Source organism: Camellia sinensis, chromosome 5 (genome assembly GCF_055761805.1).
Source record: "Camellia sinensis isolate YWXY chromosome 5, ASM5576180v1, whole genome shotgun sequence".
NCBI lineage: Eukaryota > Viridiplantae > Streptophyta > Magnoliopsida > Ericales > Theaceae > Camellia > Camellia sinensis.
The window spans coordinates 169,111,477-169,135,809 of NC_138965.1; the positions used below are offsets into that span (position 1 = coordinate 169,111,477).

The window sequence follows — 24,333 nt, forward strand, 5'->3', positions numbered from 1 at the left end:
CATCCTAGAATAGGAGAGGATCTCAGGCTAGATAAAGATAAAGCTCTTATGGAGTTTATCCCTATCTAGCTGAGAGTTCAGGATGAGCATTGAGCCTAAGTCCACTGAAGTGAGGCTTCTACAAGGATTAGGTCAGTGCTGGCTATAAAAGTAGAGTACTCTCATGGGTCTCAGGGAGGTGTCATATACTGTGAGCAGTAAGTTCTTTCTTGTGAGTTTAAGCATAATTTGCTATCTTTGAAAGATATTTGATTACTGACTTGATCGTCGGAGTGTCTCCAGGTGGACGAATACCGGGATGCAACAGAATACCAAGATACAACCAAAAGGTATTATGAGGTGTTCAACCGAATATCGGGATGCAACCAGGAGTTGGCGGTCATGTCTTTTAAGAACGGCCTGGAGGATGAATGCACGCTTCAGAAGTCACTGGCAAAAACTCTACCAAAGAGTATGGAGGAGCTCATGGCATGGATCGAGAAATATGCCAGAGCAAAAAAGGATACGCTGGAAACGAAGGCGCCGTAGCAAGAGAAGAGAAACGGCTCGCCGAAGTGAGGCCGAGATAATACTAGTTTTAAAAGGCAAGAAACAAGATTGAGGGCTGTACAAGCAGTCACCACTATGTTCCGAATCCCGATTTATAAAGTTCTAGAAAGGATCAGGAACCAGCCGTATTATAGAGTGTCGAAGAAGATTCCTGGTGAGTTCATGGAAAGAAGCCTTGGGAAGCACTGCGCTTACTACAATGAGGATGGGTACCTAACTCAGGGGTGTAGAGCCCTGAAGACACACTTGGAAGATCTGGTCAGACAGGGTCACTTGAGGGACCTAGTAGATAAGGCCAAAACAAGAAAAAAGCATGCAAGGTTTCCCCCAGCACCAGTGGCACCACCACTACAACAAGCAGAACCTCGGGTGATCAATGTGATCTACTCGAAGGTTAATGAGAATGATATGCGAGGAGAAACCCAAAAGGTGAGCAACTTACAGCATATGTGTTAGGTCCAGCAAAAGTGGCCCAAGACAAACGAGTACCAAGGACCAATGGTGTCCTTTACTAGGAGGACCTAGATATGGGGCAACATCCACACAACGATGCTCTGGTAATGACCCTTACGATTGGTGAATGCCAGGTAAGGTGTATTCTGATTGACCAAGGTAGCTCTTATGACATTATGTATGTCAGATGTTACAAGGAGCTTGGCCTTCACCAAGATGATTTGGAGCAGTCGGACAACCCAATGGTCGAGTTTAGTAGAACGCCAACATGGCCTCTGGGAGCAATAAATTTGGAGATGCAGGCAGGCACCAAGAATGTTAGCACAGAATTTACGATAATTGATACCCTCTCCCCTTACAATGCTATATTGGGAAGATCGTGGCTGCATACAATGAGGGTTGTTCCCTCAACACTGCACCAATTGTTACGATTTCCAACTGAATAGGGGATTGAAGAAGTCAGAAGGATCAAGTGAAGGCAAAGAATTGCTCCATGGCAGTAATGAAATTCATCTACAATGTACAAGAAGTAGAAAAAGTGGAAATCGAAGACGAGGACATGGAAGTCCTAGATGATGTTAGCAAAGAACCGACCGAGAAGAGCGAGGAAACCTTGAAGAAAATTCTAATCCAAAAAGGGGATGAAGAGTGTTTCTTCTTTCTCAGCTTAGGCTTGGCCAAGGAGAAGGAAAGAGAGTTAGAGGCTTTCTTACGAGCCAACATAGAAGCATTTGACTGGACACCATCTGTGATGCCTCGCATTGACCCCGAGGTCACTTGCCATAGGCTCAATGTAGACAGGTTGGCTAAACCTGTCATTCAGTAGGCGCTTCCTTTTGTATCTCTAATTTCCTTTCTCAAGTTCTTGATACTCACTCCCAATTCTTTTCTCAAGCTCTTAATACTGAAATTTAACATTGCTTCGTATTTCTTCTTTTGCAGCAACAACTACTCTGCATTCTCCTTCAATAAGGACTTCTTCAATTTCATCTAAAGTTGAAAGACTATTAGAAGCAATACCTCGAAGTGTGGAGCCTATTCAAGCCATACTCCCACTCCCTAGTTCTACATTTTTCATACCCTTTTTAAGACAAAGCATTCCTGTATCCCTATCTTTTGGCCTAACTCCATACCTTCCTCTTCTATCCTTTGGCTCAGCTTAATTTATTCTTCCTTCAAACATTGCTGCCTCTTCCCCTTTTGAGGAAATCCCGGTTATTACTTCATCTCCAGTGACAGTTGATTCCCTTAGAGAAGACACTGGTAGCTCACCAGTTTCTTGTCCACTAACCCTATCTGGTTCCAGTCCCTCTTCTCTTGACCTACTGGTAGCCAAGATTATGAAAACTGCTAGAGATACTTCATTTTTCTCTCTTATCCCTACGCAGCCATCGCTTTCTTCTATCAGAGTTCTTTCTGTACCAACCATGTCACTAGAAGAGGTGAACATTTTCGAAGCTAGACTAGCTAGCCTTTTTGATATGCCTTCTACCATTCCAACAGCTGGCAATAAAACTGAGCCATTGGTTCTGGCTGATTCTCTCTTGGAAATTTTTTAGAGATCTTTCACCAACAGTAGGATTTCCTTGCCTTCACTGGATTTGGATAGCTGTTTGGAGTTACTGATATTGTTCTCGCCGACCCCCTTCGAAGCTTTGCAAATCCCTATTATCAAGAATGTTTTCCTTCAGTATTGCAAGGTTATTGAGCAATCCAGCATGGCTATTTCAAGTCATTTATCTCAGGTAGCAGCTACTATTGACTTTTATATCAACATCTGTCACGTTGCCAAAGTTACAGAGGAGAAATTACTGAGAGACCAGAAATTTGTTTCTCAGGTACATGCTGAAGTGTCTGAATTGAAAGAACAATATTCCTCTATCTCCCAATTTCGAGCCCAACTTTTGGAGAAAAAAGCTCAACTAGAAGAAGAGTTATCAGTAATCAACCAAGCTTTGGATCGAACTGCCACCAAGCTGCAAATTACCAACCAAAGACTAACTGATTAAAAACAGCAGATGACTATGGCCATCCAGTTGTTCACATCTCTTAAGAGTAGAGAGTCAATTGTAAAGGAACAACTGAAACATTGTACTAACTTTTGGGTCAATCTATGGCTGCATGTATTCAACTCCTTATGAAATAAAGTCTTTATTTATTATTTGAGTGTTTTCATGCTTCTTTTGTTCAACACTTATTATACTCCTTATGTTTCCGACACAGTTGGATAGTAAGGCTTCAAATATCTACCATTAATTGTCTTTGGGTGTACATATCTATTCAAATTTCTCAAATGATATGCTCTCCGTGGAAAAACTCTATGAACTTGATATGGTTCTTCCCAATTAAGTGACCATTTGCCAAACTTATGGCTTTTAATCCCTATTGGGAGTATTGTCTTCCATACCAAATCACTTTCATCAAAGCTAATGTGCTTGACTTTCTTATTATAATTTTTGGCTGCTTTTTTCTTTTGAAAAAGAATGCTATTTAATGCCAAAATTCTAGCTTCATTCACATTCTCTAACTCCAAGCACATACTCTGATGGTACTGCTCAGAAGCTAACTGATCCTGGCATCTCACCCTCAAGGACTTAATGTTAATTTTTACAAGTAACACTGCATCATGCCCATATACCAAGGCATAAGGAGTAACTCTTGTACTTGATCTTGGAGAAGTCCTATAAGCCCATAATATATCCAATAATAAGTTATGCCAATCCCTGGGATTTTCTTCCACAACTCTCTATATTCCTTTTTTTCAAGGATTTATTGGATGATTCTGTCTGACCATTTGCTTGTGCATAATATGGGGTAGAATTAACAAGGCTAATTCCAAACTCTGTCACAAAAAACTTTACCATTTTCCCATCAAATACAGTCTCATTATCAACAGTTATGGTCTGTGGGATGCCAAACTTGTGGGTTAGATCTTTAATGAATCCAATAACTTCAGTCTGGTCTATATCCTTATATGGTTTAGCTTCGACCCACTTAGTGAAGTAATCTGTGGCCACTAAGATGAAACAATGATGCTTCAAAGAGGGTGGATGTATTTTTTCTATCAGGCCCATAGCCCATCCTCTAAACGGCCAAGGCTTCACAACCGCATGCAGATCAGTTATTGGTACATGTCTTATCATGCCATGCTTTTGGCATGCCTGGCAACCTCTAGCATATTCTATGCAATCTTTAAGGATGGTTGGCCAATAGTAGGAATGTCTTCGAAGCAACCATCTCATTTTCATACTAGGTTGATGAGCACCACAAATGCCTTCATAAACCTCAGCCATGGCTGTCAGTGCCTCTTTTGGCTCTAAACATTCCAATAATAATCCATCTGCTCCCCATTTGTAAAGAGCATTACAATATATTATGTATTGCATAGATTGTAATTTGATTTTTCTGATGGCTTTCAAAGATGGACCAGTTAGGTACCGCATTATTGGGTCCTCCAATCTTGTTCTTGTAAGTCATTATGATTGACTTCTAACACCACATTTCTTTTGGTTAAAGGTGGAATTGAGAAAGCAAATGTAATGCAACAACATAGTATGGCAACATGCTTGCACTTTGACATTTGAAAATTCTTTTCACTTGGTTAACCACCAATTGAGAATCTCTAAATATATCAACTGCATGAACTTGTAACCCAATGAGTATTTCCAGTCCCATTATTAAAGCTTCATATTCAGCTTGATTATTGGAACAAGTAACTGCATCCACTCTGAAACCATGTGTGGTTTCTACCCCATGTGGTGACTTAATCACCACACCAATTCATTCTGTTGACTTTTGATCCATCAAACCACATTTACCATGGTTCAATACTAACCATACCAAGATCCATTATCTCTTGGCTTTCTGCCTGACATGGATGATCTGCCAAGAAATTAGCTAAAACTTGTCCTTTTACTACTTTTTAGGGGACATATTCTAGATGAAATTCTGATAAAGTTAGTATCCATTTGTCAATTCTTCCTCTCAACATAGGTCTAGACAACATATATTGAACTAAATATGTGATTGCAATTACCAAGACAGTTGTAGGCAAAAGATAATATCTTAGTTTCATTGCAGCAAAATACAATGCAAAGCACAACTTTTCTACAGCTGAATATTTATATCCACAAGAATTTAAGAACCTACTAAGGTAATAAACTACTTGTTCTTTGCCTTCTTCATTGTCCTGGGCTAAGAAAACTCCCAGTGAATCTTCTACTGCAGCAATGTACAACTTCAGGGGCTTATCACCCTTTGGTGGCATCAGTATTTGAGGCTTGGCCAAATAGGCTTTGATTCCTTCAAAAGCAATTTGATGCTCTGTTGTCCACACGAACTCCTCTTCATCTTTCAATCTTAATATGGAAGAAAATACTTTAGTTTTTCCTGCAGTATTAGAAATAAATCTTCGAAGAAAATTAACATGTCCAAGGAATTTTTGTACTTCTTTCTTACCTGATGGAGGCTTGGCTTTAATGATAGCTTTAGCTTTATTTTGATCAATCTGTATTCCCTTCTTGTATACTACATAGCCCAAGAAGTTTCCAGCTGATACGCCAAAAGCACATTTGAGAGGATTAAGCTTCAACTTGAACCTTCTCATTCTTTCAAAAGCTGCTTCCAAGTGAAACAAATGTTGCTCTATGGATTGGGACTTCACTACAATGTAACACTCTAAATATCCCCCAATGAGATCATGAAAGATAGTGTTTATAGCCCTTTGATATGTAGCCCCACCATTCTTTAGGCCAAATGGCATCTTAATCCATTCGAAGGTGCCAATGTTCCCAGGACATCTGAATGCTATCTTATGGATATCCTCTTCTGCAATGTAGATTTGGTTATAACCAGAGTGTCCATCCATCATTGATAAAATTTTGTGCCCTGCTGAATTATCCACCAATAAGTCTACTCTGGGCATAGGGTACTCATCTTTTAGAGTTGTTAAATTCAGGTTTCTAAAATCGATGTATACCCTCATTTTACCATTCTTCTTAACTATAGGTACAATATTGGATAGCCATTCAACATATCTGGTTGTTCTAATAAAGCATGCCTTAAGGAGCCTAAGAATTTCCTCCTTGACCTTCTGAATCACTTTAGGACTCATCTTTCTTGATTTTTGCTTGTATGGTTTGAAATTAGGCTTCATAGGGAGCCTATGCTCTACTAATGACCTATCCAATCCTGGCAATTCATTATAGGACTATGCAAAACAATCTTTATATCTCTTTAAGACCATCAACAGCTGGTCCCTATCAGGAGCACTTAGCCAAGCACTAATGTAGATGGGTTGATGTGTAGAACCTTTCCCTAAATTAACCTCTTCCTAGGGGTCTTGTATTTGAGAACTCACTAATGCTTCTTTTTTTGATTTCTTCTGTCTTTAAAGAAATTTCTTTACTTTGTTCTGCTCTTAGTTTCTTTGATTCAACATATTTGCCCTCCTCCTGTTGGCTGTATAAATTGTACAAGCCAATCACGATTCAACACGTGGTATGAGAAGGGAAATTTAGGAAGGTAATATAAATCATCACCCATAGTCAGACACATGTCAACCCATACTGGTAATAATAGGTCTGCATAACACTGGAATGATCGAGGGATATAAAGTGATGTGGCTTAACGGTTACTCACAAGGTTCAAATTCAAAATCAGGAGAGAAGCCTAATTGTAGACATAGCGTAGTGGAGCTAACTGTGAGAAAGCATGATCAGCGATCATGGAGGGATGTTTCAACGGTTAGAAGCTCATTTCAATAGTTATCATTGAGAAGTATAAATAGCAAAGAAGGCCTCAAAAAGAAGGACCCGACTCAGATCCAGAAACCAGTTTTTATCTATTTTATTTTCCTTCCAGTTTTTGCATTTCCTATTCTTTACATTTCTGCACTTCAAATTCTTGTATTGCACTTTATTCATAGGAGTAGTTTCGAGTAGCTTGTTGCTATAAACCTCTATGAGGCTAGATCAGATCATTGTAAATTTTTTCATTTTTACTTAATGGAATGCTGCAATTGTTCATCATTTAATTATTGTTTATTAAATTCTTCTAAACAAGCCACCAGTAAAAGTCCTCTTCATTGAGGCTGAAAGAACTGAAACACAATCATCTGATAATTGGTTGGCAATTAATCTTCTATAAGGACTGATTGATCCTTTCTGGTACGCTTAAAATTACAATACTAATCTTCAAAAGCCAAAAAAGCCAACATATATTTTTGGCACGCCCAATGGGACTATTTGAAATGGCTAAATGTAGGAGATAAGGAGAAAATGACCGCCTAGAAGAAGGTGTGGAAGGAGAGGTAGAGGTACTTGATCCAGAGGATAATGTGATAACACATCCTATGGAAGCACCTATCTCATCAGAACCTATGATCGAACAGACCAGTAATGCAAAACATGCACCACGTGTCCAGAATAGTGGACGAGACCATGGAATTAGACCATCCACTGTTCCATCTACTCAGCCAATGAATCCGGGGGGAGGCCTAGTAAATGCCATGGGACAGCAGTTAATGAACACAATGGAAAGATAGGCAATATCTTTTATGGATCAGATGAATACCCATCAACCAAGTAACACAAGGCATATAAAGGAAATTTCAAATGTTCCTCAGCAAAGATTGGCTAGAGACAAATAGCCTATGCAAAGTAATGGACACATTAATGGTCAAACTAATAATCAAAATTATGAAAGGTCATCACCTCAGTCTTGATATAAGCCTCTTTCAAGGCCTATGATAAATCAAAATGCCTCATTACTTAACAGTGAAGCCATACAAATTGGTGGATCTGGGCCAACACAAGAGAATGGCATGAGGATGTTTCCAAATTCCATGTTCGAAGCCATACCTGGCACAAGGGGGTTCACTAGATGTTGATTCATGTGGAGGTAGTAAAGGAGGAAATAGACAAGCTGTTGGATGCCAAGGCTATTCGGGACGTAAACTACCCAACCTGGCTGTCCAACACAGTAGTTGTGAAAAAGAAGAATGAGAAATGGAGGGTCTGCGTAAACTTCACCAGCCTGAATAAGGCTTGTCCTAAAGACAGCTTCCCTCTACCTAAAATTGATCAGCTGGTGGATGCTACTTCAGGGCATGGGAGGATGAGCTTCCTAGATGCTTATAGGGGATACCACCAGATAGTAATGTATCCCTTTGACGAGGAGAAGACTACATTTATCACCCCAAAAGAGCTATATTGCTACAAAGTGATGCCTTTTGGATTGAAAAATGTAGGAACAACCTACCAGAGGTTGGTGACCAAGATGTTCAGACATCTGAATGGCAAAATAGTAGAAGTGTACATTGATAACATGGTCGGAAAAACCAAAGAACCTGGGAATCATTTGGCTGACTTAAAGGCAGTTTTTGATATCTTGAGAACTTATTGGCTTCAACTCAATGCTTTGAAATGCACATTTGCAGTCGGGTCTGGTAAGTTCTTAGGATACTTGGTTACCAGAAGGGGCATTAAGGCAAGCCCAGATCAAATCAAGTCCATTCTTAACTTAAAGAGCCCGACGTCAACCAAGCAAGTCCAGATTTTGACCAGCAAAGCGGTAAGCACTAAACAGGTTTATCAGCCGAAGTTTTGAAAAGTGTAAACCATTTTTTAGTTTGTTAAAGAAGGCCACAAATTTTTTGTGGACGGAAGAGTGCGAAGTAGCCTTGGCTGACTTGAAAAAGTATCTAACAACAGCTCCAGTTCTGTCAAATCCAATAACTAGAGAAGAATTGTTCCTATACTTGGCAGTTTCAAAACACGCAGTAAGCGCGGTAATAATCCGAGAGGATGAAGGAGAATAAAAGGCAGTATACTATGTAAGTAAGACTCTAGTAGGGGCAGAAACTAGATACTTGCCCCTGGAGAAACTGGCATTAGCCCTAGTGATGGTTTCTAAAAAGTTAAATCACTACTTCCAAGCCCACAAGATTGTGGTGCTAACAGAGCATCCTCCGAAGTCCCTATTACAGCATGGAGATCTGACAGGAAGAGTAGCTAGATGGGCAGTAATTCTGGGCCAATATGACTTGGAATTTAGGCCCAGAACAGCAATCAAGGGTCAAGTTTTGGCTGACTTTATAGTTGAGTTCACACTTGGTGCCATCCCATGGTGGGCTCTAGGGAGCCGCGGCTAGATGGGCAGTAATTCTGGGCCAATATGACTTGGAATTTAGGCCCAGAACAGCAATCAAGGGTCAGGTTTTGGCTGACTTTATGGCTGAGTTCACACCTGGTGCCATCCCATGTCGGGCTCTAGCAAGCCGCAGCTTAGGGTGTCCAGAAGAACTAGAGGAAACCCAGCTAGGACCAAAGAACCCTACGTCGGCAAAGCCAAAAAAGGCAGAAGAAAAGCCAAAACCATGTGACATTTACATCAGTGATTCATTCCTCTTGTTTGTTGATGGAAGCTCAAATCGTAAAGGAGCAGGGGTAGGAGTAGTGTTAGTATTGCCAAATGAGCGAATGATAGAACAGTCTATTCATTTAGGATTCAAGGCCTCAAACAATGAGACAGAGTATGAGGCACTGATTGCAAGGTTGAAGTTGGCAGCAGCCATGGAGGCCGATGAGGTGGTAATCTTCTGTGACTCCCAACTTTTGTGAATCAAGCAACAAGCGAGTATGCACCTAAGATAAACGAATAATAGCCTATGTTAAAGAGGTTATCAGATTGCTCTCCTTGTTCCAATATTGCCAGCTACAGCAAGTTAGCCGAGATGAAACAGTCACGCCGACACCTTGGCAAACTTGGCTAGTGCAAAGAAATCAGGTGAGGCAAGGACCATAATGGTTGATTATTTGTCAGGCCCAAGTGTGGAGCCCCAGATCACAAAGTACGAAGCGATGTGTGTGGAAATGGGTCCAAGTTGGATGGATGCAACAGTGATGTTCCTCAGGGATGGCAAGCTACCAGAAGACCGAAAAAAGGCACATAAGCCAGGTTCAGCTTGACAGGAGATGGCTATCTCTACAGGAGATCCTTCACTAGACCCCTTTTGAGATGTGTACAGCCTTCCCAGGTTGAGGACTTTTTGTATAAGATTCATGAAGGAACCTGTGGAAGCCATGCTGGGAGCAGATCACTTGCTCATAGGGCCATCACTCAGTGGTATTGGTGGCCCTACATGCAGAAGGATGTTGAAACCTACGCCAAAAAGTACGAGAAGTGTCAAAGGTTTGCACTTTTGATACATCAACCAGCAACAGATTTGAACCCAGTATCCAGCCCTTGGCCGTTTGCCCAGTGGGCCATGGATCTTGTTGGACAACAACCCCAAGCAACTGGGTGAAGGAAGTTTCTGTTGGTAGTAACTAACTACTTCACGAAATCGGTAGAGGCTGAACCCCTGGTGAAGATTTGAGATATTGATGTGAAGAACTTCATATGGAAGAACATCATCACCAGGTTTGGGATCCCAAGGGCAATAATAATAGATAATGATATACAATTTGACAGTAAGCTAATCAAAAGTTTCTGTACAAAGTACAAAATCAAGAATTACTACTCCACTCCAAGTTTCCCTCAGAGCAATGGTCAGGCAGAAGCATCTAATAAGACTGTCTTGGATGGGATCAAGAAGAGGCTGGAAACAACAAAAGGGAAGTGGGTGGAGGAGTTACCTAATGTGCTCTGGGCATATCGAACTACGCTGAAAAGATTAACAGGGGAGTCTCCTTTGGCCATGGCTTATGGCACTGAAGCAGTTATCCCACTGAAAGTCGGCATCCCTAGAATCAGAACCCAGGGAGTAGAGAATGGGACTAACGAGGCATTTCTAGCCCAAGATCTGGACCTGTTGGAGGAGAGAAGAGAGAGAGAGCAGTAATTCGGCTGGGGGCGTACCAGCAGCAGCTTACTAGGGCTTACAACAAGAAGGTCAACCCAAGAGAGTTCAAAGTTGGGGACCTCGTCCTAAGGAAAGTTGTCGGCAATAAGAAGAATCCTAGAGACGGCAAGCTTGACCCAAATTGGGAGGGGCCTTATAGAATCATTTCGGTTGCCGACAATGGGCATATCGACTATCGACAATGGGCATATCGGCTTGAGAACAATAATAGCAAGGAGTTGCCAAGACCCTAGAACACTTGCAATTTGAAGTTTTTTTTATCAGTAGTTTTTTTTTTTTTTTTTGGAAGTTTCTATCATGATTTTATTAGCCAAAGTAATAATAAAGTACTAGTTTGATTTTTATGAATTTAGAATTTGTGCGATAAGACTAACTAGTCCTATGACGATGTTTCCGATTGAAACATGACGAATAACTTAGACTTATTATATGGCACAGTTGAATTATACTTGCATATAATAGAGTTAAACTAAGTTGGCAATGTTTCTGAATGAAACATGACGAGTAACTTAGACTTATTATATAGCATAGTTGAATTATACTTGCATTTAATAGAGTTGAACTAAGTTGGCAATGTTTTTTGAATGAAACATGACGAGTAACTTAGACTTATTATATGGCAGAGTTGAATTATACTTGCATATAATAGAGTTGAACTAAGTTGAATTAACCTAAACTTGCCATGTTGGCAGAGTTAAACTCAGAATGGAACTAAGTTCGCTTCAGTTAGATTAACAGAGAAACCAAGGTCAAACACTTTGACTAGTCTTTGTTTGAATCTAACTTTGGCGAAAGGCTATAAACGAGTAATGTGAACTTAGGTGGAACTTAGGTTCACATTAGGGGGGCATGGAGCAAGAATGATAAATAAACTTAAGAGCTTGGCACTTGCTAAAATTTTTAGAAAAAATTACAAGTTAGAATGGGCCTGACACTTGTTGAAATTTCAAAACAATTTACTAGTTAAAGTTAGCCAAGGTAATGAGGAAAGAAGTATCCGAGCTACATATTACCCGAGATGACCAACCAGGTTGTCAAGCTTGGAAAGGTTGGAAGGGTAAAGTCTTGATAGAAGACAGCAAGTGGAAGTAAAGAAGCAATACTGGACTGAATAAGTTCTAAGAAACAGCACTTGTAAAAATATTTCGAAATATTTTTAAGTGTTTACCAAGGTATTCTAATTGTTGGCTGAGACAAACAGTCAAGGTTTATATCCGAGGTACTCTACTCAAAGTGATTACATAGTTAAGGTGTACTTAGAAGAAGTTGCAATAATATTCTAAGTGTAGAAACGTGCAAGAAATGGAAACCACAAAATAAAGAGAACATTCAAAAGAAAGGAAGGCATGCGTTCAAAGAGAACTTGTTCATTTACAAAGACAAAAGGGGCACATCTGCCAAATATAAAGCTAACATTGTTCAAACAAAATATTACAACTGTTCAAAAGAAAAGTTCAAAGTAAAGAAAAAAAATCCTAAGTGTTGGAAACATGGGCATTGATCTCAGATTGCTCAACCTTGGCTGTTGGCATTGTGTCGACCTCGGTTGGCAATGTAGCTTCATTTTCTGCCGTTATCTTGGTGTCAACTTCCAGCAAGGTCTAGACCAAGCTTTTCTCAACTGCCTGGACCTCAGCTTTAGAAGTTGTTTGTTTGGGAGAGGCACCCTTGGAAACCAAGTCTTCCTCCTCATCATGCGTCAAGTCCAGGACTTGATCATTTAGTGTTAGAGACTTGGCCCCAACAGCAACCCCCTTATTTTCTTCGGTATTCTCTGTGTCGGTTTCTTCCTCGTCGGCCTCACCGTCTAACTCTTTTGGAGTCAGAGGGAAAGACACTTGGAGTTTGTTAATATCTTAGAGGTCAGAGTCCATGGGGACAGATAATTTGTTGAGGGCTACAGTGCATCCGAGGTGAAAACCTCGATTACAGGCTTGGTTAACTTGTTCTTTATATGCATCACAGACGGTAGCCTGTCCCTCTGAAAATGCTTTCTTATCGGCTGCCTTGATCTCGGCCTTTTTTGTAGCCAGGGCTTCTTAGAGCTCCGCTTTGGCCTCTGTAGTTTTGGCCTCGACATCCTTGATCTCGGACTTAAATACCTCAGCCACAGCCTCGGCCACCTCGGCTTTTTCCTCAGCCTAGTCTTGGGCTCGTCTGGCTGCCTTGGCTTGATCTAACAAAACTTTGATCTTGGCCTCGGTATTGTTTAGAGAGGAGAGGAAGCCAGCAGTTTCTTGAGTCTTGTGCACCAGCTCTTATTTGAAAGCCTCGACTTTTGTGGCAAAAGAACGGGCGTACTAGATGGCCTGCAAGGAAACAAGCAAACTAGTAAAATTTCATAGTGTTGAGTGTTTGTAGGAAAACAAAAATGATACAAATGTCAGGTATTTACAAGAATTGAATGTTGCATTATCAATGCAAAATTTTCATAATCATGATCTCAGCCATGCGATTGAGATCAGTTGGAAGTAGCAAGGCGATGGAGAGAGCAGCGCCGACCTCAATGCTGTCGATGGCACTTTCACCAACCTTCATAAGTCGATCCCCAACCATGATTGCAGGGGCCCATGGCTCATTAACTTTGAAAGTAGCTGGGCTTGTACCATCCTCGGACCTTGGCTTCTTTGACCAAGAAGTGTCGGATGACTTAACCTCGACAGGCCTTTTCTTGGCAGTAGAAGAACTCTTCTCAATCTTGGCAAGTTTTGAGATCGATACGGTGTCTTCGGTGCCCACTTGGGTAACTGGGGCCTTTGCCTTAGCCCTTTTCACCCTCTTTGGTTTTGGCTTGGGTTGGGACTCTGATGGAGAAGATTGAACAGTAACCACTCCTAGTAAGTCGGCCAGGAGGTCCTCTACAACGGCTTTGTTGCGGCCCATCTCATCAGCTGTTGCACCGACGATGACTCTGACGCCAAAATGGATTGCTGGCAAGGCGATTGGAGGGTTTTCTAGGTCGTGTGCTGATTCCTCAAAATCTTGTCATTTGCAACTTCAGGTTCTACCGGTAGGAACGTTCGGTGAAGCTTAACGTTGGCGTCGGCGTTGGCATTAGAAGAGTAGAATCAACTGGGGGGCAGATATAGATGGCAACTCTACTGGATCTGAAGAAGAAACCTAGTCAGCCCTTCGTGAAGAGGTGGCTAGAGGGGTTGAGGCAGATAGTGGAGTTCGGCTTCTCCTAAGGATGTCGAGCAGGGCCGACTTGTATATAGGTATGCAGTTCAGCAGAAGGGGGGCTTTGCGTTTCTGGACAGGGAGATCCAAAAGCTTATTTAAACCGTGGCTTGGGGCATAAGACTGCTAGAATCCCTTTGGTAGCTGTGGAAAAGCTGCGAAAACAAAAAAACAAACATTAATGTCAACAGATGAGTTGTTGAATATTAAACAGGGAGAGTTATGGGATGACTCCGTTCTTACCATCACCCTCTTTAAAAACTGTTCGGCGCAGAGGATAGAGATGAAGATCGTCATCAGGTGCAAACTCTCAGTTGCCCGAGAAGATGAAGTAATCATCTCCAACACCCTTGTTGGAGTCTGAGAGGTCGGCTATTAGTTCGAAGGCTGTGGATCTGGGTTTAAGATAATATTTGTAGCCTTTTTTAAACTTGAGGCCACACATGGTATAACAGAATTAGATGTTGGCTAATGTGATCCTAGCCTTTTCTCAGTGTGCTAGTTCAATTATGCCATTGATAACCCTATATGAGTTTATGGCAAGTTGCATAGGGTTGAGTTTGTAATAGTAAAGGATTTCTCGAAAGAGAGTATCTAGGGGAAACTGAAGTTCACACTCAATTAATGCAACAACGGGGACGAGCATGGAGTTTCCATCAGGCATGATAGAGTCCTCCTCCCCAGCTAACCTCAAATGGACATCAGTTGGGATAGAGAACTCTGGCCTAAAATGCACGAGTTTTTCTTCGGTGTCTGCCCTCCACCTAAACATACCCATGGTGTTGGCTTAGTGAAGTTGGAGCAAGATTTCGGGAGAAAGTGACTAGTATTGTTCTACAGACCTCGGCTAAATCCTAAACAAGCACTGGAGCTAGGGTTTTTGAAGATCTAAGGAGAGTTTGTTTCAGTTTTTCCTAAGTGTTTGGTTTCTAGGCAAATCCCAAACCTAAAAACTAAGCACGAAAACAAAGGTGCAAGGGCAAGAATCTGGAAAACAAGGCAAAGAAAAATATAAAAGAACATGATTCAGACTCAAGAAAGCGACAGGAATTCACGAACACCGAGTGAGTGTGTGCAGAACATTGTGCAGAAATCATAACAAGCAAACACAATTGACATTTTAGTGATGCATCTCGAAACACACCAAAAATTCAAGAAACAATAAATGATTCATGATGAATATAACATGAAAGTAACAAAAAATTACAACTTTGAGAATGAATTCAATGGCAACAAACAAATCCAAAGAAATATTTAGAAAACGATGAAAGTACAAATTTAACGGCAACACAAGAGCAGTTAACTGATACAATATAAAGCCAAAATCACGAAAAACGACAAAGCAGATTCAAGAACAAGAACTAAGGTGCAATGTTTTAAATAGGGCAAACAGAATTAGAGGATGAATAAGGAGATCGAACAACAAGAGACATATAAGTAGTTGCATAACAATGGGGGTGTTTGGGAAGAGCTTTTTTTTAGCTTTTTTGGCTAAAATAGCACTAAAAGACAAAATAGGCTAAAATAGCCAATAAAATAAAATGTCACATCAAACCCATAATCATCTCACTTTTTCTCTCACAAACATCACATCCAACTACAAAAAAAAAAAATCTAACTATCTTCCCAAATACAAAAATTTTAGCCTCCTAAAATAACCAAAAACTAAAATAGCCTACTAAAATAGCAACTTTCCAAACATCCACAATATCATATTCAAGAATAGTGAAAGACTGAAATTGAAGAGAAGAAATAAGAGACTTACCAAGTAAAACCAAGGAAATGACGCCAGAGAGATGCTCATCGAAGTCGGACGGTGACGATCGTGAAAGCAGAGTAATGAATACTTCGCCAGAAGCGGTGAATGGAGTGGTTGCAGAGCTTGAGAACTTGAAAATGGAGGTTTGGAAGAGAAATGTTAGAGAGAGAGAGTCTGAGAGACGAGGGAAATTATGAATTGCAAAAGTGAAAAGACGGAGAGAGAATGAAGAGTTTTGTCAAAATACGAAAAGGTCGCAAAACATAATGAGGTGCCTTGGACGACATGCTTGTCAGGTGGCATGCGCAGAAGCGACGCGACCTAGTAGTGTGTGTCAGGTACGAACCAATGAGGAAGGGATACATGGAAGAAACGGTTGGGACGACTGTACGTGACAACTCATGCGTAGTTAGAACTTTTGGGATTCTTGAATCGACGAGGCCATGATCCCGGCCATTGAAACGATCTTGATTGAGATATGTGAAGAACTGAGAACTTGGTTCTTAATCCTTGATAAAGGTAGACGGTTGAGTCTTGGGTACTTGAAACTGACGAGTCATGATCTCAGTTGAAGGGAAGAATGAATTTTAACCGACCTAATATATGAACAAGCGATGTAGATTCCATTACCTCAGGTTGCCAAGGTAATAAAACCTAGGGGCACTTGTAGGGACATATTTTGTGAATGACAGCACGTGGCCAAGGTGACGCCGAAATATCAGTCCAGGTGCCACGTGGCATGGTCCTGATGCCAGGTGATCTCGACTAAGCCGAGATTATCTACGGAGATACCGGAATCCGAGATAAGCAGATAAGGGATAAGAGTCCTAGAATAGAGAAGGTTCTCAGTCTGGATGAAGATAAAGCTCTTAGGGAGTTTATCCCTATCTAACTGAGAGTCCAGAATGAGCATTGAGCCTGAGTCCACTGAAGTGAGGCTTCTTCAGGGATTAGGTCAGTGCTGGCTATAAAAGCAGGGTACCCCCGTGGGTCTCAGGGAGGTGTGATATACTGTGAGTAGTAAGTTCTTTTTTTGAGTTTAAGCACAATTTGCTATCTTTGAGAGATATTTGATTACTGACTTGATCGTCGGAGTACCCCTGGGTGGACGAACCACCGCCGGATTCTTATTTTTCTGTGACAGGTTGTTCGGGCTTAATCTATTCTACCAGTGCTCTTCAGCTGAGTTCCCTGTTTAGTTGTGTGGTCGAAAATCAACACCCACACTTGTGAAATGGGAGATTTTGGTAATAGCAAATTCACTTCTAATGAAGAGTTGCCATGTGAAAAGAATGTTATAAATTATTCTCAAAAAATAATAGAGGGAGCTTGTTTACAAGTGAGATGGTGGAGAAGGTTGATACCACTAATAATAGGGGGGACTACTGAGGAGGGAAATAGAAGAAATCTAAAAGAAACATTTCAAAACCTGAAAAAAGCCTAAAGGAAACGTAGGATGTTTGAATCCTTCTTTTATCAACTAGCCTATGAAGTTGTGAGAGATTTTTATTTCTTCACCAAAAAAATGTGCCAAATAAAGTATTAAAATATTTTAACCAAAACCCATAGTCAATAAATTGTGCTCCAAATTACACTCATATGTCAAAGTCCATTCTACATCACTAAAGCCAAATCTGGAAAAGAAACTAACGAAATAGCATTCCCAATGCTTTATCATTCCAATTTTTGTAGTAGTCAACTAAGCAAAAATAAGAGTGTGATTGTTAAGAGTGTAATATGAAGTTTGGTTGTGTAGGTGATGGACTATCTATTACAAGTTTATCAAAGAAAACCCAAGACTGAGAATGGTTGACACGATTGTTCTCTATTTTATTTTTTACTAAATACTACAAATACTTAAAACCACCCCCAAAGAAAAACAAAACTCAATAGAATTAAAACCAACAGTAGGTGCAATTAGGTTGCCCACAATAGATGCAATATTGTCTTTATGATAAAAGAACACAAAAAACCAGATAAAAACTAATAGTTAATTTTAAAAAATGAACAATGAGAGAAGGAATTTAGAATGCATAATAAAATTACACAAGGAAGAAGATTAAGAGTAGCCCTTAATACAAAATAAATAAATAAAATAACCTACTATGTAGCAATCAAATTAACGCAAGGCAAAATTGGGAACATGACATTGAGAAGAAAATCTATAATTCAAGGCTAGGAATTTCTACAATTTGAATAGTATCCATGGAAACCAAGCTACATCAAATCTTTTGGTTGTATAGTTTTGATGTTTGCAGAATGCACTAATGTCATAATTCTAGGAAACGTTAAAAAGTTTGTAATTATTGTAAGATCGAACCGAATTCATATTTTAGCAACTAGGTAAACACCAATCACGCTATTCAATTTTATGCAACAAAGCAACAGTAAGCATTTTATATCCAATGATCGCAATGGGGGCAACATCACATAAGTTAATAGTTATTTGTCATCACCAAACCCATAAAAAATATAAAGAGATAATAAATAATATTAAAACAAAAATATACCCACTTCATAACAAATTTCAGGATACAAACTCGGTACCTTATGTAGTGTATATTGAATGATCCAGCTGATGTTCAGTGGCAATAATTCTACTGATTGATTCACCTGCATATGTAGACAAAGCATTATATATACACACACACATAATAAGAAAAAATATATATAATTATAATTATAAAAAATCCATTGCATTTCCTAAAAAAATGGAATTGCTAAATTCACCAACTTTTATACATTTGATTATGTTAAGATCCTAATATGATGAAAAACTAGTGTACTATACTTTCCCTTTTAATCATGAATTTTTTATAAACTAGTGTATTATACTTTCCCAAACCAATTTAATCTGAAGAGCTACTTTTTAGCCTAATCTTATCAACATGACATAAATCAAAAGATCCTGATAAAAAGGTAGTGGTTTATGGTGTGAGAAAAGACAAGTTGGTCAGAAAATTTGCCAGATAAAAAAAAAGTTTTGGAAAATACATGTACTCACTACAATTCAAGGGAACTGAAACAAATATAGTAAAAGCAACGCATTTTAGTAAAATAATATAAATATGTGAGAGAAAACACTAGGAAGAACAATGTTGATCATCAATGGGAAAGGAATGTGATACTATCTCTTATTTCTAATTTGACAAAGTATTAAAGTAGTGAAAAGTATACAATGGTATTAAAATATTTGAATTCCTAATGTAATACTACAGAGGAGTATTTTTTTTTTCTTTCATTCTCGGTGCATGGTGATAGGATGAAGGGGCATAGAGAGTTGGTTGGCCACTATGGTGGTGGAGAATGGGGAAGGACTGTTGCAACAGAAACAGCAACATGGAGTTGCTTTGCTGCGTAGTAAAAGAAAAAGAAATGAAAGAAGGGGGAAAAAAATAAAGGACGAGAAGAAAGGAAAGTGAAAAAAGAGGAAATAGAAGAGTTGCTGCATCAGGCAACTCCGAAAATCAATTGGGAAAAATGAAAGTTTGGGACTGCAATACTGGTGGCGTACAAAAGAAAATTAGCATTATCCAAAATGAAGAAAACTTATTAATACTCTAAACAAGCAAACTTTACACACAAAATTAAAGTGAAAAAGTGTGACGCCCCAAAAATCGGAAACATCAAATAATATATTAACCGTTAAATACAGGGTTTATCTAAGATTACAAGAGTAGAAAACGTCACTAATGAGTCATTTGGCTAATAACCAAGAAAGACCCCAGGAAGGTCGAAGGAGTCAAAATAGCCTCCCTTCAAAGTCCAACCACCTTAGATAGCAAAGCTACCTTTTTGACAAATCTTGACAAGGTACTAACACAAGGCCTACATGAGTTGACGGAGTATAAGGATAGGTTACAAATGTTATATATATACAAGTTACAAAATCATGTCTTAAATACAACATGGGATCTATCACTTACAATCTCAAAACACGTTTACAAACTAGTTTCTAATCCTCCTAGGATAGCCGTATGTCCTCAAATGCTTCAGCTTTGCCTTCGACCGGTCTAATAATCTTCAATACCTGGCATGAAACGCCATGAGCTTTGAATGTCCAGTAAACGCACACACACCCCGTCCATTTTTCCCAATCCAATACATCATCACATTTATAGCAAGCAAGTAGTGAAGCATGATATTCAAGTCAATAACAACAATTTCAGTAATAGAGAAAAGGAACATGTCATTCAAATAGATAACAAAGGTTATAATGTTAGTGGTTAGTATTCTAGAAATCCCCCAAAGAGATTTCATCCTCCCAACCACAAGAATTGGACACCGGACTATTCGGAACTCCCCCTTTTGCTACTTTGTTGCAGAACTAACCTCGGATGCCTACCAACGGTTATATACCGCATAGCACCAACCGCAGGGCCTCAAAAGGGACAGCGAAAAGAAAAAGGTTTTATCTCCTGAATCCAACCTTATCCTTTCAAAAAAGTTTTATCATCCTGAATGTCCCATCCGGACCCAACCTTATCTCACCAATCAAACCATCGCAAAGAGTCCGAATACGTCCATTCCATTCTAGGGTTTACGCGACAATTGCTTGCACAAGACATAAACTTCAATTAAGGAGCACATCCCATCAATCCATACATAACATATTATCATCTCTTCTTTATTCAAGTGATCGAAAACCCAATACCATCCCAATTAAGTTTTCCGTTTGGATCAATGTTTTAAGTCAAGTTAGAACAAACTCAATAAGATAGTAATATCCATATAAGCATGAGCATCATTAAAATGAAGAAGATAAGGAACATAACCATAACACATGCAATATCATACCAAGACATGATCATAAACTAATAAGTATATTCATGAACACAAGAGTATAAAACACTCATGCAAAACTAAATTTTCAGATTCAATATCATTTAAAGATTAAAATCAAAAGGGCTATTTCAGATATTTCCCGCACCTAGCCTTCGTATGGTTCGTAGAGATTTCAATCTAGTTTTCAGAACATGTTTCGAAAATGTGATAGCTTTTCTAGATTTTTAGTTATTTAAGAAATGCTCCAGCGCTGTCCAGATTCATCGATCGTTACGAAAATCAGATTTCTCACAAACCGCTCACTCATTTTCAATGAAACTAATTTTAGTTGAAAGATAACTCCTTAAGGAAGATGTTTACATAAAATGAAGGTCCAGAAGATTTTTATGCATTTTTCTAAAATTTTTGAAAGTTGACTGTAAAATAGATTTTTTTGACATAGTTCTTGAAAATAGAAAGTTGATAAGAAAAGAGGTCGGCTAGGGGAAATTTTTCACTTCTCTTGTGATGAAAACATGATAAATAATATGTATTAAACTCAGAAATTTAAGGTGAAGGTGTGCCTTTGAAAAATTTGAAAGTTTGATATGGAAAAAGGTAGTCTTATACCGATTAAGAGAAATACAAGAATGGTAGAATCAAGGCTCAACTCGTTTCATTTTTAACATGGGAATACTATCAAAACAAATTTGAAATGAATGTTTAAAACTTCTAAGAGCATGTATTTGAAAAAGGAAAAAAAAAAAAAAGAGTTGTGTTGTGGCTTACTTGCTAGGCTAGGCCAAGTTGAACAAGATTGCCCTCCTCTTCCTTCCTCTCCCTCTCAAGACTTTTCTCTTGCTCTCCTTTCTCTCCTCTAGGCCGAATGTAGGTGTGTGTGTGTGTGTGTGTGTGTGTGTGTTGTTTGTGTATGCTATGCTAAGTGGGTGGTTGTATATATAGGCAAATTTGGTGTGAAACGACACAAAGGCCCATTAGTTGGAATTGGTTTGAAAAGTTTGGATTTACTTAGAGTTTAATGGAATAGGGAGTGATTAGGGGACTTAATTATGTGATTAGACAAGATTTAGTTGGCCTCTAGTTGGAATGAAACTAGGTTGGGAACATAACCCTTGTACTTGGTACTTTGCTTCTAAAATGTCATAATTACAAGTCTTGAAAATTGGTCCCTCACACTCTCCTAGGTTGGCCGGCCATGGGGAAGAGAAATGGGAAATATTTTATTCAATTTTTGAGTACTATGGACATATTCCCAATGTATATAGATAGATCCACAAATTGATTTGATGGTACTATAGTATAAAAGAAGTGAGGGTTTGAAATTAAACTCATGTATTGGAACCTTATTTGTGTATTTAATTATGATCTAGTTAGGTTTAGGGCTAATTTAAATACCTTCTAGTTAGAAGTACACTCATAGCAAATATTTATAGATACCAAGGTCATTATTGCTCCAAGATTTCAAGGGATTTGTTTGTACTAAAGTACGATGATTATAGCCTAGGAGGTATGATGGCTAGCCACGTGCTCAAGATTTGGGGAGATTTTCCTATTTATTTTGTATACAAATTCCATAAATATTGTGTACAAAAAGATTTGATGAATAAGAGGTACAAATATATATATATATACAATGGTACTAACTTGGGGTCAATTTGTGATTTAAGTAAAATATGAGGGCTAAGGCCTTAATTTATGAATTGGTACATTTATTTTAGAATAGAATTTAACTAAGCTAGAGTTAGAGAATCTAATTTGGTTTGAATTTCTTATTTCGAACAAAAACGCGATCAACCGACGAACGTGATAAAGACCGAAAAAAAACCTAGGGTTTTCAAGTGGTAATTTCATATTTAGGGAGTCAATTAGAGTATTTGAAATTATTTCCAAGTTTCCGAAATCGATTAGGGTTTGCGGGTTTCAGTTTGTGTATGTATTTTGATCCTAGGGTTAAAATTGTAATTAATTAAGAAGTTTAGTGATTTCAAAGAAATAATTTAAAAGTAAGGGACCTAATAGGGTTTACAAAAGTTAGGGGTCTCAACAAAAGTTTCAAATTGATCAAGTCAATAACCAAACAAACTTTAAATATAATATAAGGTGAAAAAATTTCAAGTAAACAAGGTTCAAACATTTCACTTCTGCTTGTTCTTCTTCTTCTTTTTCGGATCAGTAAAGAAAAGAATTTATTGAAGTTAGAAGAACTTGTGCAATGGAAAGAGCTACATCTTGAGAAGGAAATCAATACCATTAAGGGTAAAAGAACTCCGGACAGCCCAATGTAAAAATATAACAAAGAAACAAAAAAAAGTTACCTACATCAAACACTCCTCTTATGGGAATGCATATCATTCTTCATTGAACCACCATAATACAGCTAAGTGACTCTCCTTGAGGTCATCTTTTTTTTTGGCTATGATGATCTGACACCATCAATCACAATCAGAATTCAACAAAATTAATGCAAAAAATTTATCCAAAATGACATGATAGTAACTTTATTGAATATATGAAGATAAATCTTTAACTTTAAATGACAAAATCATAAAAATTCATATGATTTGTTCATATATTAAACATCATCTTTGTAATTTTTAATAAATTATAGACACATACATTAAGGCATGGTTTGGCATAAGCAAAAAAAGTCAAAAAGTCACTATCCTATTGAAGTCACATCATCTTATTTAAGTCACATCACTTCTCTACCACATCACTTCAAACCCAACCCATACCCAACCCATATTTCATAAAAAATCAAAAAGTGTACTTATTTAGTTTATCCTAAACAACCTCTAAATTTTGAAAAAAACCCTAAAGCAACGATGTCAGAAAATGAAAAAATTGAGAAAGGGAGGGAGAGAGAGAGAGCGCGACAGAGATTGACAGAGACTGTGAGTGAGAGAGGTCAAGCAAGAGAGAAAGAAGCCTGCAATACATGTACAAAGCATTATATATACAGAGACACACACATATTAAACATCATCTTTGAAATTTTTAATCAATTACAGCCACATATTTAAATAAACCCTGCAGCAATAATGTTAGAAAAGAGGGAAATAGAGAAAGGGAGAAAGAGACAGATAGACAAACAAACTCTATGAGAGAGCTCGAGCAAGAGACGGACACACAGACAGACCGCGAGAGAAAGAGAGAGAGAGAGAGAGAACGAACCTGTGATGTGCGGCTGTGACGATGGTGATTTGCGCCAGTGGCAATGGCGATGGCGATGGCGATGGCGGTGGCGGTGGTCGTCGCAATGTTACTCCGTATAATAGGCTACGATGAGAGGGGTGATTTTTGTGAGGTTTGGTGAGGTCTGTGTGTCATACATTGTTGTGAAGTTGTGTTGCCTTACAGAGATCGACGCGCGCGCAACAATAAAAGAATTGGCACGCGTTGAAATTTCAACATTTAGTGACTAATTTGACTTTGGTCGAGAAAGGAATGAATTATGCCGACTAACTGCTTTTGTAGCCAAATATCACTCAACAGTGATGAAAATCTTAGTCACCAAACGTCCTCTTTCGCGACTAATTTATATTTTAGTCGGGAAACAGCAATAAAATCCCGATTAAATTTATTTTTTATGGCCTAAAATCTATACTAACGGCGACTAATATCCTGTTTAGTCGCTAAAAGTTGAAATTTTACCGACTAAATTTGAAATTAATCGCCAATAATAAATTTTTATCGACTAAAATATTTTAGTAGTGAGATCTTGAACCAATGCCAACAAAAT

General features: G+C 38.7%; 1 protein-coding gene across 1 annotated transcript; it reads left to right on the top strand.

Moving 5' to 3' along the window:
* The first annotated feature begins 624 nt into the window (after nt 1-624).
* On the top strand, nt 625-1,448 carry LOC145791860 (uncharacterized). Its single transcript, XM_082872316.1, has 2 exons — nt 625-978; nt 1,137-1,448. Exons 1-2 carry the CDS (start codon nt 625-627, stop codon nt 1,446-1,448), a joined length of 666 nt encoding a protein of 221 aa, XP_082728442.1.
* The last annotated feature ends 22,885 nt before the right edge of the window (nt 1,449-24,333 follow it).